Source organism: Vitis riparia, chromosome 8, assembly GCF_004353265.1.
Source record: "Vitis riparia cultivar Riparia Gloire de Montpellier isolate 1030 chromosome 8, EGFV_Vit.rip_1.0, whole genome shotgun sequence".
Lineage (NCBI taxonomy): Eukaryota > Viridiplantae > Streptophyta > Magnoliopsida > Vitales > Vitaceae > Vitis > Vitis riparia.
In genome coordinates this window covers 10494437-10514001 of record NC_048438.1, presented here as the reverse complement: position 1 = coordinate 10514001, position 19565 = coordinate 10494437, and the positions used below count along the sequence as shown (strand labels likewise).

Sequence of the window (19565 nt, the reverse complement as noted above, 5' to 3'; positions counted from 1 at the left end):
GAATAACTTCATTTGATATTCTACATGCACTCTTACGTGAACCAATATGTCAATTCTTATGTAAACTAATTTTTTATATAAGTTTTGTCATATGTTATCATCTCATAAGTATGAGTAAATGATAATATGTTATTTTATAGAATTTATTTTTAAAACTTAAAGCCTTTTAAAAAAAATTCATAAATAAAATACATTAACCATAATAATTAAGTATCAAATATTATGAGATGCCAATGAAATGATCATCATGAATATAATAATAATATTAATTGATTAAGTTCTTTATATGGTTGAAAATCAAATACCAAATATTATTGTTATTAAATAACTTGAAATTTGTTACCTTAAGCATATGATAAATCTTTGGTTAATGATAAATTATTACAACAAAACTAATAAATATTTAGAGTATATTTGGTTTTAGAAAGTTAGAAAAAAAAAACGATGAAAAGAAAATAAAAAGAAAAAGTAAAAGAAAAAAAGAAAAAAAAATAAAAAAATATTTAAAGTTGATAAATTATTTTTAATTATTATTTTAAAAATTTTCAGTTATTTAATTCTTATAAATAAAGATTAAATAATTTATAGTTTCAGAATGAAACATAACATTAAAACCTCTATACATGTGGAGAAACTCCATGTATCTGTACCAATTTTGAATGGTGGTGTAGTAGAAATGGTTAATGTGCCAGTGACACGCACTCTTCACATTTCATTTATGCATGTCGATCTCCGTGACCATATATTAATGCAAAGTAATGCAGCGTACTCCACATTTAATATCATCATGGATAATTTAGGTCATACATTAAAAAATTTCTTCAATTTTAATATTTTTAATGGATGGATAAATCGGTCAAAGTAGGGCGTTGAATTAATAAAGTTTTTAAGATTTTTTTCCTTAAAAGAGAAAGAGTGTTGTAAAGGATAATTTGTACACTTCAGCTGTAGTTTACTTGTGTCATATTTTCAAAATTAATTATCAGTTATATCGTTTTGTAGGCAGAAATTTCAAAGGTCCAGATGGTATAAACATTGACACGTGGTAGTCGGTGAGAAGGGGAAATGGATGAACCCGGTTCAGTTAAAAGGGCAAATAGGAAAAAAAGCCGAAGCCGGTTGAAGTGGTGGGTGATATATAAATGTATTTTGTTTTTATCCTTAAATTCCCTCATTTTCTTCTCCATCTCTCTTCTTATCCCATCTTTTTAATATTCTGTCTCGCACAGTTTCTTCGCTGGTAAGAACGAACGAAGGAGCCAACCACCGCTTCAAAGCCTGAATCGGCAGGCGCCGTACCGAAATTTCGGTCATCGGACAGAATTTGTTTCGTCATGGTAGCCGAATCTGTAAGTCTCCGAATCCCTCTTCTCCATTCGATTGATTCGTTTTGTTTGTTTGTTGGTGCCACGAACGGCTGCAATCGGAGCTCGAACGACGCCGTTTTGGACATGTTGAGAAACCCTTGCCGATCCATTTCTGAAACTTGCTATTCTGATTAATTTCTCATTTCTTTGGATTGTGATTTAGGTTTTTTCTCACAAATCACGGTGTTAGGGTTGTTGAAGTTTGGAGGAAACGTTTTGGAGGAGAAGATAGGGTTAGGGTTTTCGATTGTGTTGCAGAGCTGTGTTGATTGGGGGTATTGGGTACGGGGAAGATAGGTGTGGGGTAGAGGATAATGTGTATACTCTGTGTGATTCAGAAGTGGTCTCGCCGGGTTGCTACAATGCTTCCTTGGTTAGTAATTCCACTTATAGGACTGTGGGCTCTTTCTCAGCTGTTGCCACCGGCCTTTCGATTTGAGATTACGTCACCCAGGCTGGCGTGTGTGTTTGTACTCTTAGTTACCTTATTTTGGTATGAAATTTTGATGCCACAGCTGTCGGCATGGCGTGTCCGTAGGAATGCGCGCCTCAGGGAGAGAAAAAGGTTTGAAGCAATAGAACTGCAAAAGCTTCGGAAGACAGCAACACGGAGATGCCGCAACTGTTTGACTCCATATCGGGATCAGAATCCGGGTGGAGGGCGGTTTATGTGCTCTTATTGTGGGCATATTTCGAAGAGACCAGTATTGGACTTGCCTGTGCCAGCTGGATTGGGAATTTCAAATTCCGGGATTATTAAGGACTTGGTCGGTAAGGGTGGGAAGATATTGAATGGGAAGGTATGGTCTGACAATGGGTGGATGTGTGGTCAGGATTGGTTGGACAATGGACATTGGGCTGGTGGCTCATTTCAGGGTAAGCCCAGTCATTGGCGGAGGAGTAATGGTGGGTTTTTTGGGGGTGACGAGAATTGTTTAGCAGAGAAATCTTATTCAGGTGTTGTTATTTTTGCGTGCAAACTGTTGACGTCATTTTTCTTGAGCATCCGTTGGCTTTGGAGAAAGATTTTTAGGGTTAGTTCGTCAAGTGAAGATGCTTCATCTGACACTGAGCATAGGGGGATGTTGAACAAGAGGGGTGAGAATGGGTCAAATTTTAATGAGAGTAGAGGAGAAAAGGCAAGAAGAAAAGCTGAAGAGAAGAGACAAGCTAGATTAGAAAAGGAACTTCTGGAGGAGGAAGAGAGAAAGCAGAGGGAAGAGGTAGCAAGGTTGGTTGAGGAACGCAGGAGACTTAGGGACGAGAAGATGGAGGCTGAGAAAGATCGTGGCAAGCCTCTCTTTAGGGAGAAAGATAGCAAGAAGGAAGCAGAGAAGAAACGTCAGGAAAGACGGAAGGAGAGGGACAAGGGATCTAGTAAGAGCAATTCTGATGCAGAGGAGATGGAAAGAAAAGCTGGTAAGGAAAGTGAGCGAAAGCGGGAGTTGGATAGGAAGAGTGAGATAGATCGCCGGGAACATCAGAAAACTGGGACAGAAATTAGCAAAGCCCATGGCACAGAAATGGGATATGGTTTAAAGAGTGTTTCTGCAAGCAACTTTAACAGGGGAAATGCTGGAAGTCGATACCTGGACCGAGTGAGGGGTACCTTTTTATCTTCTTCGAAAGCTTTCAGTGGAGGCAGTTTCTTCGGAAGGGGTGCTAGTAACCCTTCTACTATTTTAAAAGAAAACAAGCCTATTGGTTCTGGAGATCATGTACAAGCTTCTTCCAACAGGAGGGATACCTGTCCACTAGATCGTGTTGGTGTGAAATTGAGTATGACTGGAGATGAAAAGAACATCAGCCGCCCTGTAAGTTCTCTTATTAATTTGAGGTTTATGTACTTTGGCTTGTCACTAGTTTAGTGTGTTTATTGTTAGAGAAAGGTGTGGAAAGATTAAATTGATTGTGCTCTTACTGGTTAAAATTTGTGACATGTTGTGAACATTATCTTCTTTTGAGCCTATCCCTCTTGCCAAACATGTGGCCTATAGCCCATTAATGTGACTTTTAAATGTTCAAGTGGTTACCAGTGGCATGCCAGAAAATTAGAAGAATTAGCCCTTTTTTGATCGACATGTGGCATGTGAGATCGCTCTAGCTCCAACTTCTTGTTTGTTTTTTTAAGAACTAGCCCTTTTTGATTGACATGTGGCATGCGAGATCGCTCTAGCTCCAACTTCTTGTTTGTTTTTTTAAGAACTAGCCCTTTTTGATTGACATGTGGCATGTGAAATCGCTCTAGCTCCAACCCTTTGTTTTTGTTTTTTGGGGGATCTATTCTCATTTACGATCTTCAGGAACTATGAGCTGACATGCCATTTTTTATAGTACCACAAGGAAGTTATGGTTTTTTTTTATGATAATGAATTCCAGTCTATTGTATTTTGAGTCTTGAGCGATCTTGAGTTTAACAATGTTGAGATTGTTACTGCAGGTTCTATCAGAGCCCCAACCAAGGACAGCTCCTAAAAAATCATGGCAACAATTATTTATTCGCTCATCAACTGCTCCTCCTTCATCAACTGGAAATGTTATTAGTAGACCAAATGGGAAATCCCAAACAGAAGTTCAAAGCAGTCAACTTCCTGCTTATTCACCAGCAATCCAACATTTTGATAATCCCATCAATTTTGGGCTGCCATCGCTGTTCAATCTGCCTACCTTTCCAAATGGATCAACTAGTAGTAGTTCTGGTTTTTCTTCTGCAATTGATCCCTTGTTTCCTCGTGTTGGTGAAGGAACCCATGAATTCATGTCTGAAGATCCAGAACTATTTGAAGACCCATGCTATGTTCCTGACCCAGTGTCCTTGCTTGGGCCTGTGTCTGAGTCACTTGATAATTTTCAGTTGGACCTGGGAGCTGGTTTTGTACCAGATTTGGGATTGGAAAGAACTCATGCTTTAAAGAATGTACCTGTATCTGCTGAAGTCAACAGGCCATCTCCATCTCCAATTGTGTCTCCATTGTCACGATTACGGATCAGTGATGACAGACATGGCAATTCCAGTCGCTTCCCAGGTACCCCTAAGACCCAGGATCTGCATCCTTTACCTATGGATGATTTGAGTAATGCAAATGATAAGGGTACTTGGCAGATGTGGAACAGTTCTCCTCTTGGTCAGGATAGTTTAGGTTTAGTAGGTGGCGGCCCATCCGGCTGGCTTTTACCCCCAGAACTGAACAGATCAAACAAGGATGATATTGTGAACCCTTCATCTCACAAACCTATGGTATCACTTTTTACAAAAGAGGATCAACTACTTTCTGGCTCTCCTCCTCATCAAAAGGTTTTTCTTGGCAATTGCCAAAATGGTGGGACATTTAGTTCTCCTGTTTCTGGTTCAAATGATCATGACCCATGGTTGCAGAAAACGTTCTACCAGCCATTGTCTGGTAATGAAAGCCATTTCTCTCTTAATCCTCAGGAGGAGACTTCTCAGAATGAAATTATTTATGGGAGTACCGGCAGTTCCTCTATCAACCATCCATTTGAGCTGTCTCCATCCACTTGTTGGTCCAAGTAAGTTCATAATGCTCTGAATTTCTATCTTTCTCAAACTGCTATGCCTTCAATCTTGTCTTTTTTTTTTTTTTGTTTTTGTTTTTGTTTTAATAAAATCTTTTTGATGAAGCTAATAATAAGTCTTAGATGGGCTTTTGGCACATTTACAGGCTAGATAATTTGTTTATTTGTTTGTTTGCTTGTTTATTTGTTTGTTTATTTATTTATTTTTTAGGATTTTTTAATTTTTAATTTTCTATCTTTTTTATTTTTATTGTTTATTTTGCAGTAATGATCCTAAGAAAGGAAATTCTTATTTGGCAGACCATCTAAAAAGTCTAAAACCAAAAGCAATTATTTCTGCTTGGTATAGTTAACATGTTAGTCACTATGGTTGTAAGTTTTATCACAAACTGGCATAAGACATGAGAGATAATGTTTTTGTCTATGTCTGGGATTCATTCTTAGTAGCTGTGGGTTATTCTTTTTGAAATCTCTTGATCTTGCTCAATCTTGTAATTTTTCCAATTGCCTGGCTAACTTCTCTCTTGAAACCTATGCGCACTATGTGGTCCCAAAAGCATTCAACATCTACCACCACTGTCTTTGAATCCTCTTTCATTAAATCCCTCCACCAGCCTCCTAATTTACTTTGTCTTTATTTGTGATTCCCAGAAAAGTGAAGGGTAGGCTCAATAAAATCCAAACATTTGCAGGGAAATCATCAAGAAAAATGGAAAAATCCATTTTGTAAATTGGGCAATGGTTTGTAAGGACAAAATGAATGGAGGCTTGGTGACTGGAAATTTGGATTATTTTAATAAGACTCTTCTAGGCAAGTGGTGATGGAGATGTGCTCATGAGAGCGACAGTTTGTAGAGGAGGATTATCCATGGTAAATTTAGAAAGGTGGATGTGGGTTGGTGCACACAAGTAAAAGGGGTTTATGATGTGGGATTGTGAAAGATACTAGAAAAGGATGGGAGGAGTTCAATTCCAGAACTTCTGTTGTGGTCAAGAATGGGATGAGGACTAATTTCTGGGCGGATAATTGGATAGGGGTTTGATCTCTAAAAGAGGCCTTCCCCATTTTGTTTAGCCTTTCCTCTTTCAATAATGCTAAAGTAGTGGACATGTGGGAGGTGGAGGATGGCAGGGTTAGCCTTTAGGTCTAGTAGTTCTGAAAGCATTTTTAGGATTGGTAAATGGAGGAGTGAGATTACAAGCAGTAGAGGAAGACAACTTATGGTAGAGAGAGGACAAAAAGGGGGTTTTAAAGTGTACTAAAGAGACAATTTTGTTTTTTGATAAGTGAACACAAAAAAAATATATTAGAAGAAAGGGCGCCTTAAGGCTGACCCAAAGCATACAGGGGTATACAAGAGGCACCAAAAAGCAAGAACAAAAAGAAGAGGGGATATAAAAAATCATCAGCCCTCATCTAGAACCCAAACAATCAAAAGAGTTGATTAAAGGAAGAGGTCCTTATCTATTATCGACTTAGTTCAAAGCCAAAAATTACATACAAAAGAATTTTTCATCCTGTGAATCGAAAGCTCCTCATTTTTAAAAGCAATTCTATTTCTTTTCTTCCAAACCACCCAAAAAAAGACATAAGGGGGCTGCCATCCACATCTTACTTAGCTTCTTGTCCATGTTGATACCATGCCAACCAAGAAGAGTATCTCTAACCAAATAAGGAAGGAACCACATCACTCCAAAAAGAGCAAATAATAACTCCCATAAAACTCTTGCCTTGGTGCAATGAATTAGAATATGATCAATAGACTTTTCTTCCGCACAACAAAGGAAGTATCTATTAGCTAAAGTCTACTAATGGGGGAAAGCCTTTTAAAGTTTATTCAAGGAGGAAAGGGAAGACCTAAGTAAACTTTAAATAGGATTAATATTAATTAGAATTGAATTGAGATTGATATTTTTTGAAGTCTAATTAGGATTAGCTAGTTGAGTTATAATATAATTAGAATTTGAGTCATGATAGGTTATTAGAGTCTTAGTAGACTTTGGATGTTATAATTAGAACTAGAATCATGATAGGTTATTAGAGTTCTAGTAGATTTTGGATTTCTTAGAGAAGCTTATAAATAGGCTAATCAATGTAAATCAAAGAGATGAATTGATATTAATAATATTATGTTTTCTTTCATTGTAAGGTTGCAACCCTCAATGGTGAGACTCCATTGATTTTCTTCTAGGTGAGACTCCTAGAAGGCCTTAGTGAGATTCTAAGGTTTTTGATCTTTATTTTTTCTTTATCTCTATTTCTTATATTATATTTTTTTTTACCATAAAATTTATTCCTTGTTCCTCTCCTTACACCCTAAAAATAAAACCCTAGCCCACCTACCCTTGAGTGTAGGCAACCATCCTAGGGTTGTCCTACACCATCCACCCCTTCTTTTTAAGTTGATCCACAACCATCTCCTATCAATTTAAACACCTCGCGGCTCCAAAGATGAAGAGACAGTTTTGTTCCCTGCTTATGAGGTTTGGAGAAATAGGGCTTCTATGAAGAATTGTTTTTTTTATTTTTTTTTAATCCCTTTTGAGAGGAAAGATTTTACCCATAGACCTTCTCATGAGGAGAGGCTGGTTGATGGTGAATAGGTGCAACCTTTACAAAGCCTGCACTAGGATCAGACAACTTTGGGTTCTGCTGTTGAATATTCTCAGGTTGCTGTGGTTTGATGAATGATTCCCCCTACTTATTTTGGTGCATTTGGAGAGAGCATAATGACTGAACTTTTAACAAAAAATAGAAATCAAATTAAGAGCTGGAGATGACTCTCATTAAATCCCTTTGGGAGCAGTCTGGGGTCCTGCTAGGAGTAAGATTGGCTAATTGTACATTATTGGACTTTATAGATAGCCTAAATTCTGGATAAAAGTACATAGGCTTGATGTATACTGAAAGGGTCTACTCTTTAGTTCCTCTTATATACCACCTGTGTATGTATGGCACACTTCCCTTTGTTGGGTGCCTACAGTATGAAACTAAAAAAAGTTGTTGCTGCTACGAGGCAACCATGGATATACTTGTGGAGTAGGGATAATCCATTTCACATGTGGTGGGAATGAAGGTGGTATGACTAAGGATGTGAACCTAAGTTACAGTGCTTCATGATAGCAATGATAACTGTTGATATTTATTATGATGATATGGAGATGACTTGATGGGAGATTATAGCCAAAAATGGCAATGATGGTGGGGTCTTTGATGGTTGGGAATCTTTGAATTGGTATGGTAAGTTCTACTTTTCAAGTGTTGTGCTAAGTTAACTTGAAACTAATAATTAGCATTTTTTAGTTAACAAAGTCAATCGATGTTAGTAAAATGTCAAATCTGACAAAAGGCTAGTGGTGTCAAAGTTTTCTATAGGAATTAACTTATGGACTAGGGGTTAGTGATGTTATTAGTGAGTCAAAGGGAGGTTAACATAATTTCAGAAATGTGGGAGGTGAGAGTGGTTTTTCCGAAATCTTATAAGATGTATACTTTATTGTTGCCTTGCCTACCTTTGTTTTCGAAATTAGTTTTCACATTCTTTATCATAGTTGTAGGGAAAGTTAATAATGAATTACTAGTTGTGGATGACTTCATCCATGATAAATTTGAGGTGAGTCAAGTGAAACCAATTATGTATTAGATTAGTGAATGTTGGTTAAGATGGTCATCTTTGAATACTCAACTCTTATGAGGGATTATACAAGCTTCTAGCAAAAGCCCTACTAATACATTAAAAAAGGTGGTTGAAAAAGTGTCTCGGATTTCTAGCATGTATCTGTGGAGGGGAAACAAATTTTGGATGCAGTTTTGATAACTAATGAGGCCATTGACTCAAGGCTAAAAGACAACACCAACGTGGTCATCTATAAGCTGGACATCCAGAAGGTGTGTTATCATGTCAATTGGGTTTTTTTACTAGCGGTCTGGGAAAAAATGAGATTTGGCTTCAAGCGGATAAGTTGGATCAAATGATGCATGTTTTTTTGTTTTGGTGAATGGGACTCCCATTGGCTTTTTCCAGTGTTAAAGAGTATAAAGACAAGGTGGTCCTCTATCCTCTTCTCTTTATTTTGGCCATGAAGACTCTCTCCTATATTCCAATTAGGGCTAAGGAAGGGGCCTTCATAGAAGGGTTCTCAATTAGGGGAAGAGGAGGTGCGGGGTTGGAGGTCTCTCATATGTTCTTTGCAAATGACACTTTTATTCTATGCAATATGCTTAGTAGGAGCACATAGAGCATTTGAGTTAGGCATTGATATGGTTTCAAGCAATTTCTAATTTAAAAATCAATTTGGAAAAAGGTAAGCTTATCCCAATTTGGAGTTTTGGGAGTAGGGTGGACAATATCCTCAACACTTATGTGGGCTTTCCATTGGGAGCCCCTTTATGATCTTCTTGGCTTTGGGAAGCGGTGGAGGAAATTTTTTAGAAACTTCTGGTTCTGTGGAAGAGAATAAATATTAAAAGGAGGAGGGTTAACTTTAATAAAAAAACACTTTGTCCAGTTTGCCAATTTACTTTATGCTGGTTTTTGTTATCCTAGGAGAAGTGACCTCAAGATTAGAAAAGATGCAAAGAAATTTTCTTTTGAAGGGTAGGGACTTTGGTGAGAAAGTTGCATATGGTGAATTGATCTATAGTTTGGATAAAAGCAATGAGGGTCTGGGAATTAGAAATTTGTCCACTTTTAACAAGGTTCTTATCAGAAAGAAGTGTTAAAGATTTGTGATTGAAAGGGAATCCCTTTGGAATTGGGTGATTTCGTGGAAGTATGGGGAAAGAGAAGGGAGTTGGTGCTCTAAAGGAGTAAGGAAAGGGTATGTGGTGTGGGCTTGTGGAAGGCAATGGCAAAAGGATGAAATTTTTAAAGGATATATGATGTAGGACGTACCCTTAAGGGAAGCTTTCTTAGAACTTTTCTCAATTGCCACTACCAAAGATGCGTGGGCAATTGAGGTATAGGAGCTGGATGGGACGAAGATTGTTAGAACCCTAGGTTTACAAGACATGATAATGATTGGAATTTAGAGGGGTTGGGAGCCTTTTTTAGGAGGTTGCAAGCGTAGACCATTGTTAGGGATAATAAGGATAAGGTTGTTTGGCTGAACATGAAGAGTGGCAACTTCTCAGTTAAGTTTTTCTATTGCTTTTATCATGCAGAAAGTTGGAGGCGTTCCCTTGTTGTATAGTTTGCAGTTCTTTGGTACCATCCGGGTCAATTTTATCGCATGGGAAGATATATGGGGGCATGATAATAACACTAGATCAACTCAAAAGGAAGGGTTACGGTTTCCAAATAGGTGCTATATGTACAAAGGAGAAAAAGAAACGGTTGATCACATCCTCATTCACTGCTTGAAGTAATTATTTTGTGGCAGTTGATTTATGCTCTTTTTGGAGTAAAATGGGTGATGCATTCTTACGTGAGAAATGTCCTTTTGAGTTGACATGATTCGTGTCAGAAAGAAGAGTAAAAAGGCTTGGAAAACTGCTCTGTTGTGCTTCTTTTGGACTATTTGGCGGGAGAGAAATAGGAGAACTTTTGAAAAGCTTGAACAAGTCGACCAAACACTTAAACAATCCTTCATGTATATATTTTTTTTTTTTGGTATGGGTTAGAGTGTATAGAGGCTATAGAGCCTTGTCTATGATGGGCTTTGTAGAGTGGTTAAGTTCTATCTAAGGCATGGTTATTTTTGGGTTATCCCTCGCCTTGTTTTAGACTTTTGTCATCATTGTGTACATCGTGTGTCCTTTTTTGTGCCCTTTGTTGAGTGCTGCTGATATATTTGATCTTTACCTATTAAAAAAGGGGATTGGTGGAGGTTGAGATCCTTGCTTTATTCAAAGGCCTAACTGTTATGAATTTGGCGGTGATGACAATATTTTTGCCAAGGGAGACTCAACGGTGGCTATAGGCTAGGTTTGTTGAGTTGAAAAATGCCCCTGGAAATTCAATTCTTGAGTGCATAAATCTATTTGACCTGGCTAGAACTTTGTTGAGCCCCATTTCTTGGATTCGTTGAGCAGCTAATCACATTGCATATAGTTTGTCCAAGCAAGGGGCCTCTAACATGCTGTCTTTTGTGTGAGGAATTTGTGCCTGCTTGAATTGTACTCTTTTGTACTTGTTTTTGTTTTTTGGGCATGCATCCCTATTTGAAGGATAGTTCATCATTATTTTTTGTATTTTTCATTCAATTTCAATGGAATGAAGTGTTTGTTATTTATTTTTGATTTGTCTGTGTGCATCTATGTATGCGTATACAAGGTTCAGTCATGTGTAACAAAGACTAGTGGAAGCACTTGTGTTATGGAACTAATTGATTATGAGTTGAACTTTATTAGTGGATTAAGTACCAATATGAAGGAGGTGCTATGTGTCATGGAATTAATCAAATGTAAGGAGTTTGAACTTTGAAAGTTAATTGGGATCTTATTAGTGGATTCAGCAAGTGAAAAAAATCTTATAGCACAATTGTAAACTGAAAGGACTCTACATTTGCTTCTGTCAAAGAAGGGTTTTGACAAAATTGGAATCTCCTCATGGCAACTAATCTCTTGCAAAATTGTTGCTATTTTTTGTATGGATATGGTAAGGAGAGACTATTTATTAGAAAATAAAACAGTAATCTGTGTTGAAAGGAAATTTATTATTCTTGTTATATCTGTTATTTTTTGCATCAGGACTGATTTCATCAGACAAATGCTATTCATAAATAAAGCATCTACAGAGACATTGAACCAAAATCCAAGTTCTCTTTTTCTGTGGAGCTTTATCCAGACATACATAGAATGGAGTAAGATCAGTACAAAAGGAGGAAAATATTTATTTAAAAGCTACTGTTGTAAATTCAATGTGATGAGGCTATACGATGGAAGCTGGTTCTCAATAACTGAAAATCTTTGTATAAGTGCACAATAGACACAGATCAGTGCATAATGAGAAAAATATTAATGTAAAAGTTACTGTTGTAAAACCACTGTGATGAGGCAATTGGTTGGAATCTGGTTCTCAATAACTGAAAATCCTTGCATAAGTGCACAAAAGTAGGGTTGCTAGTTGGATAGTTGGGTCAGATTAAAGGGCTACTAAAGCTCTGGCCTAAATGGTTGAAGAGGCTGCCCAAGATCCATGCAACTAACCACAGGTTAGGGCAACTGAAAATCTTTGCATTAGTGCACAAAAGACTAAGATCAGTACATAACGAGAAAAATATTTATGTAAAAGCTACTGTTGTAAAATCAATGCGATGAGGCAATATGATGGTAGCTGGTTCTCAATAACTGAAATTCTTTGCATAAGCGCACAAAAGTAGGGTTGCTAGTTGGACGGTTGGGTCAGATTAGAGGGCACAACTAAAGCTCTGGCCTAAATGGTTGAAGAGGCTGCCCCAGGTGAATGCAACTAGCCACAGGTTAGGGTAAGATATCTGGGATTATTTGTATTGTGTGAATGATGATCTTTTATATGTAAAACTAATAGATAGGGTTCAAATTTCATCTGGTTGGTCGAGGCCTCAATCCAAGGTCCAATGTAACCTTAGGTTGAGATTTCTTAGTGTAATCCTCCAACCTCTTTAAAACTTTCAGCCTAATCTTGGCTTATGATCCAGTTGGCCTCAAATGATGTCTAGTTCAATCTGCTCAATATTGCAGCCCTGTTTAGGAGCACATAAGCTGATTGAAATGATCATATATGATGAAGTCGATATGATCTTCTTCTTCATGATCAGATATGATGGAGTCTCTAATTTTAATTTAATTTTTAATTTTTTGATTTTTGACTTATACCTATGTTAGTTTATTTTGTAATTCAGCTATACAATTTGGTGTGGTTCATTCCAACTGTTTTGAAGAATATAACTTTTGAAGGGAGATACTAATTTATATAACAGAACACCATTATCCACATTGAGCTATGTTCCTCTTTCTCTCTCTCTGTCTATCATGCATACACTCTCTCACAGTAAAACTATGAATGTGTGAGAACCTGTGCTTTTCCCTAAATTGATCAATTGAACTCTAGACAGAGCTTAATCAAGCAAATCACTTATGAACTAGTGCAGCGTTTGTTGAATAGAAGCAGAAATTTTATTTATTTATTTATTTTAACATACACTGGAAAGATTATCCTAGCAGATTATTCTTGTTTCATGCATATATATTTGGGTTCATTAATATTGGTAAGTTGCCCTGGTAAAACAAATTTATTGGAGCAAAGGTTAGATAAGCTTTAATTGATTCAATTCTTCTGAATACAAAACTGATATAATTTGATCCTTGCTATCCCTGGTCCATATATTTGTCCATTAATTGAACACCTCTATATGGAACTAAGCCATAACATTGAAAACATTCGACCCTAATGTATTTTTGCACTTTTTGTTGACCTTGCCCTTGTACATTTCCTCTGTTTAGTCTGGTATTCTCATAGAGAGTTGGCTTTCTATTTATATTTTATTGAGAGCAATATTTTATTGATACAGGAGTTTTAAATATCATTTCTCCTAATCTAAATCTGTGAATTTTCGGTTTTTCCCTTGGGTATTTTTAAGTGTACTCTTAAATGTCCTTAATTAACATTCAACATTCCAGTCATCTCTCTTGCTTCTCTTGTATTTTCTTATCCAAATTGGCTGGGCTGTTAAACTCAGGTTTGTGATGAACCATTGTTCTTACCTCTCATCTCTTCTGCAGTTCTTCTTTCCTGCTAAGGGCACTATTAATTGTTATTTTGTAGGGTTCAACTTTCAATAGAAATGAACTACAGTATTTTGCTTCCTCGGATATTGGGTCATGATGTAGGCTACAAAATCGCAATATAAATTTTCAAAAATTTATACCTTAATCCTGTTTCAAAGCAAACATTATCTTTTTGGGGTCTTATTTTGATTCTATTGTTTATTTCTTGGTTGCAATAAAATTTCTGTTTTACCAAACATTTATATGCTAGAACATGGGCCTGTAGTTCATTTGCAATGACTAGTTATCCCATGTAGGTGGAGAGTTCTGAATATGTGGATTATGTCTATTTGTTGAAGGTCCTCTCTCTCTCTAATCTGTATTTTGAAGCAGTCTTATCTGATGTGGATAACTATACATATCCAACTGTGATATTCTGAGTAAAATTTGAGGATCTACTTTTTTTTTTTTAAATTCTTTTTCTCTAAAAAAAATATATTATAACCAATGTATAGGGCCTAATTGGTAGCTATGACTGAATAATGTTATAATTTTTTAAAATGAACAATCTTCATTTTTCGATGGTTTTCTGTTGTCATGTGCTTGCATTTTTACAGAAACTAAGAACAATATTTTTTTTTTTTAACTGTTACTCACTGAACCATGCTATCTGTACATGTTTTTTTGAATCATCCCTGTTTTTCTCTTCCCCCCCAACCCTAACTTTTAGAACAGAAAACAGTTCTTATTTTCCTTGTCACACTCCCCATAAATTTATCTATTAATATTATTATCGAGGAGGTGAATTGTCATCCTACTATTTTTTGTTTTTATGCTTATAAACTCAGGTGAATTGGTGTTCCACTATTCTTTTACTTTTCTGCTTATAAACTCAATACCCTTCTTTACCTTTGTAATAAAAAATGAATAAAATAAAATGGAAATTATATCCTCATGGATCACATATTCAGTGAAACATCATATTCCACCTGTTATACCTTTATAGGGTCGCAACTATTAGCTTTAAATTTTTCTCAGTAAGTTCAACTTTTTATCCCATCTGTTACAGTCATACTCAACCTCTTCCACTATTTAACTTCTTTTTACATGGGTTGCACTAGTACTCAACTTCCTTTTGACATTAAATCTTTATCTGCAAAGTGTGTTCATGTTTAGTTTATGTTGATGGAAAGTAAAATTAAGTAGATGCTTGATGATATAGCCTTATGATTGTAATGTTGCTACCTTGGTTTTGCTTGTCAGTTATTTGCATATTAACAGAAAATGAAATAATTGAGAAGTGATTAGCCATTCTAAACATCCTGAAAAAAGTTATTAGATGAAACTACTTCTCTTCATAGTGGAGGGTTACAGACTTACAGGATATAGAAAGAAGTATTTGCTGATACATATAACCGTTCTGATTATGTGTTAGAATAATGGAAACTTATTTGGATCAACCTATAAAAAAAAAATAAAAAAAAATGAAAACTTATTTGGATCAACAATTAAAATTGAATGAAAACATTTAAAAAAAATGAAAACTTATTTGGATCAATTAAAATTGAATGAAAACATTTATGTATTTACTGCAAGGGTTCTGCTCATTGAATTGGGTGCATATAGCTGAACAAAAAGCAATGCATAAAGTAAAATACCAGTGCTTGTACTGCAAAAAAATTGATTACAACTTGGTGTATGTTACGAAATATGATGAATGTGATCATGTGATAAGAGTGGGAAACCTTTGATTAGTGATGAGAATGGTAAAGCTTTGCATAATCTGAACATGCAATGTTACTGCAGGGGTCTTAATTCAGCTTATCATTTTATTAAATATAGTGGAATGTATAGTTTTCCAGCTTCAACTGTTTTATGTCAACCTTGTAAATTATCTGAGAGTGGTAGCCTGAGATTGATATTTCTGACTGCTGTATCTGCTTGTATTTTAATGGTACATGGACTCAGTGGTGGGAGGCGTGATTGTGCTTGGTTCTATTTGTTTCGGATTCATGGATGTGATGTCTTTTTTTTTTTTTTCAGTTAACTCCTTCATGATTGATGTGTTTTCATCCTTGTTCCAAATATCGGGAGAGTAATCTGATGCTTGTTTCACTTGATTTCTCTTGCAGGAAGGAATGGGCTGTGCACGGCTCAGGGGAGGAGGGTGTTGGGAACTCGGCTGCAGTGAAGCCCCATATTGGGGGTTTATTTTCAACCCCAGATGTACAGCCTCTTTGGTAATTTGATTGGAAAAAAAGAAAAAAAAGTGACACAGTATGAGGGACTTAAATACACCTCCTGAGCTCAAAGAGGCAAACTGCTTCTTTTGGAGGAGAGTTCAGAAAACTGAATGCATTGTATCTTCCTTCTCTTCTTTATAAGGGAGATTGATGTTTACTTACATTAGCATGGATAGGAATACACGTGGTATGCATGCATTACTTGCTCACTTGACAGGTAGGAGTGATTTCTATAGTTTCTGGTCTGCTGGAGTTTTGAGGTAGGTGGTGTTTGATTCGTCTTTCAGGAAAAATAGATCACCTAATGGAGCTAACCCCCCTCCTCTCTGTGCCATATCTTACAAGCTGCTGTTGTTGATGTTGATTGGAGGGGCAATGAGATTAGACCAATTGTGGGATTTAATCAGTTCATAGATTATGCTGTTTATACCTTTTAGAAGAAAATTTTTCTTGTAGACCCCCATTCTCCTTTCCAAACTCCAAAATTATTTTATTTTTCTAGAGAAATAGCATATTTATAGAAGGTTGTGAAAGGGATATTACATTGATGACCACATATAATGTGAGGCATTGTCCGAGAATCTCTTTTCTTCTGTACAACTCTAGATCTTACTCCCAATCAGTTGGCTTTATTGAAAAGCAATTGAGGCTTGACTTTCAATCTTGAGGATAGTTAATGTTTAAAAGTGAAAAAAAAAAAAAAAAAAAGGGAAGCAAAGTGGGAGGAGGTAAAGTTGCACTTGGGTTTGGTTTGGTTTGGTTTTGGCACTGTGCTTTCTAGGGTTGGCTCTTGAGCCTGAAACGGGGGTTTGGTAATCCTTGAACCTTGATCTCAGTTGGTGGGGACAGTAAATGATATCCCACCGAAGTTTCTGTTGTGCCAAGGAGTTGAGTGCACAAGTGCTTACAATTTGCGTATTTGTGGATCATGATCTATTATGTTGGCCTTATTATAAGTAAGGAGCAATTAAAACAATGGCATAATCAGGGTGCATGGCTTGTCTCCGCTTCACAACCCTTTGGGAGTTAAGCGCCTTCCTTCGTCTTCCTACTTATTTATATTTATATATTTCGTCATGTGATTATATCCATGTTCACTAGAGGATTTAACCGTTGAAATGATGGATGATGTAGATTTTTGATATAGAATTTTTGAGCAACTTGATTTGCACATTGGAATGTCGGTTGGTCGATTTTGGAATATGGATCGTTTGGTTGAACTTGAAGCGAAGCCATGTACCAGGATCATATCCACCCTCTCTGCCATTCAAATACATTAAATGAATAAATAAATTTACAAAATAGGCAACTCAGTGTGTAAATAATTTTTGAATCACGTTTGGTGGGTTGGATGTATGGAATAAAAAATATGAAATATGCTTAGATATGTGATTATCGGAGACTAACATGGTGGATATGCAAATACACCCCTTGAAATCCTGGACGAGAAAGAGGTCGGGAAAATCTAAAAATAGCTCATGATAAACCCGTCCGCTTTTAATCACAGAAAAGGAGTAGAAGAAATAGGTTGTCCAATCCAAGAGTAGTTATGAATGAGCTCAGAATCATGTATCATATGGTTCTTGAACGGCCAAGAGAGGCTTTAACAAATCACCTCTTTTTCTTGGTGAAGAAATTTTGCATTTTCGGAAAACAACAGAAGGAATGATATATTCTTAACATATAAAATAATTAGATATTGTTGATGGGCTATGAGTGGACATAAATAATGACAAATATAAATAATACTTTCAACACGTGAAATAATGTGAGATATTATTGATAGGGAATTGAAAGAATATTTTAGGAAAAAATATAATTTGGCAAATTATTGATAGGAGATGAGTGGATATCCTTTTATGATAAGGACATTAAAAAAAAAAAATTCTAGAAATATTTTAAATTTTATATATGACAAGTAAGAAAAGTAATACCAATTTTTATTTTTTATTTTTTTTAATTTTAAAATTAATCTTTAGAGTTAAGATACTAACCTTTAGGATTTAATATTCTCAAACCGTTGAAGAATCAAATTGATATCCTCGAAAGTCTTGTAGACCCACAATCTTCCGTCCCGATGACTCAATCTCGTTCCTTAACATATAAATGATAAGGAGTTTGGGAGGGTGGAGGCTAAGACTCCCTTTTCTCTCTGGATGTTGGAAGAAAAAAGTGATGAAAACCCTAATTCTTAAAGGGTGTTTATAAAGTTCTTAACTAAACTTAAGTAAATTGAACCTATATGGGCTTAAGTCACTTAATTTAGCTCAAATTAGGTCATAATTAATTAATTAACCCCACATAGTCATCAAATTAATCAATTAATTAATTTTAGAGATGTTCACTAACTCATGTGCAACCCTGCATAATTACTAAAACGTCCTTATGAACATAAGTAAACCAAGAACCGGTCCAATAGTCATAAACCAAACTCTTATAAACTGTGCCAATAAGGTATATGAGCTTGAGAGGGGACCATCGGGACCTATAGGATAATATTGACTATCTTAGAATCCATTTTTAAAGGTGATGCAACATCCTGCTATAGAAAATCAATCGCACTCGATTACCCTACATAAATGATAATAAAACACGAAGTGCTTAGTGACAAGCAATCCATTATATTCAATCTACCAATGAACTGATGTCCATGGTCTAACAAAAAAAAGTTATCAACCTTTTGAAACTAGCTCTATTGTATTTGAGTTACAGATTTTCCTATTATGTAATCAGTTGACATATTCTTAAGGACTCATCATATTTCTCGTATCCTTCTCATATTCTTCGTACCATCTTCAATTTAATTTCCTTTTTAAGTTTTTTTTTTTTTTTTTGTATTTCAAAACTTACATAAATTGTGACTCAAAATAACATTATTAAGCTATGTTATTTAGATTTAAAGTGAAAAAAAATTATAAAATTTAGAGTGTATGAAGAATGTAAAAAATCTCGTATTATGTGTACCTTCATTACATTCTTCACACCATCTTCAATTTAATTTATTTTTCAAGTTTGACTTCTTTTTTTTCTAACTTGCATCAATTGTCACTCAAAATAGTATTATAAGTTATTGTATTCCCATTTCAAGTGAAAAAAATATAAAATTTGGAAGGTATGAAGAATGTAAGGACACTCTCCTCACATTTTTCGTATCCTCTTCAATTTAATTTATTTTTTAAGTTTGATATTATTTTTTCAAAACTTACATCAATTGTTAGTATTACAAAACTATTATATATATATATATATATATATATATATATATATATATATATATATATATATATATATATATATATATATATATATATATATGTGTGTGTGTGTGTGTGTGTGTAAGATTTAAAGAGTACAAAGAATGTGACCTTTTTTTTCCCCTCATAATTTCTATCAATTCTAAGTGAAAATAGTTTTTACAAACTATTTTGTTGGTATTTGATGTTTTTTTTTAAAAAAAAAATCTTAAAATTATAAAAATGTAAAATGTAAACTATTTTTATTGGTATTTCAACTAAAAAAAATCAAATGAATTTTCAAAAATATTTTGTTCCACATTCCTATAAAATACAATTGAATTAGTATTATGGATGCAATCCTATATTTCCACTTTATCTTGTTCATCACAAATAAATTTTCATTTGCGAAGCTTTCAAATTTAATATGCCTTACCAAAATATACCAAAAATAGTATTTATGATAACCAATTGTACCACTTAAGATTTTTTTTATGCT

At 35.3% G+C, this 19565-nt stretch overlaps 1 protein-coding gene across 1 annotated transcript; it reads left to right on the top strand.

Moving 5' to 3' along the window:
* The first annotated feature begins 1181 nt into the window (after positions 1–1181).
* LOC117920068 (stress response protein nst1-like) lies at positions 1182–16487 on the top strand. Its single transcript, XM_034837421.1, has 4 exons — positions 1182–1349; positions 1531–3181; positions 3808–4895; positions 15723–16487. The coding sequence occupies exons 2-4, from the start codon at positions 1682–1684 to the stop codon at positions 15832–15834; spliced, it is 2700 nt and encodes an 899-aa protein (XP_034693312.1). The 5' UTR covers positions 1182–1349; positions 1531–1681; the 3' UTR covers positions 15835–16487.
* The last annotated feature ends 3078 nt before the right edge of the window (positions 16488–19565 follow it).

Excerpts from the sequence above, each read along its gene's own strand:
- LOC117920068 (XM_034837421.1), top strand. The coding sequence starts at position 1,682 with ATGTGTATACTCTGTGTGATTCAGAAGTGGTCTCGCCGGGTTGCTACA. Across the intron at positions 3,182-3,807 it reads AAAAGAACATCAGCCGCCCT|GTTCTATCAGAGCCCCAACC; the intron begins GTAAGTTCTCTT and ends TTGTTACTGCAG. Across the intron at positions 4,896-15,722 it reads CCATCCACTTGTTGGTCCAA|GAAGGAATGGGCTGTGCACG; the intron begins GTAAGTTCATAA and ends TTTCTCTTGCAG.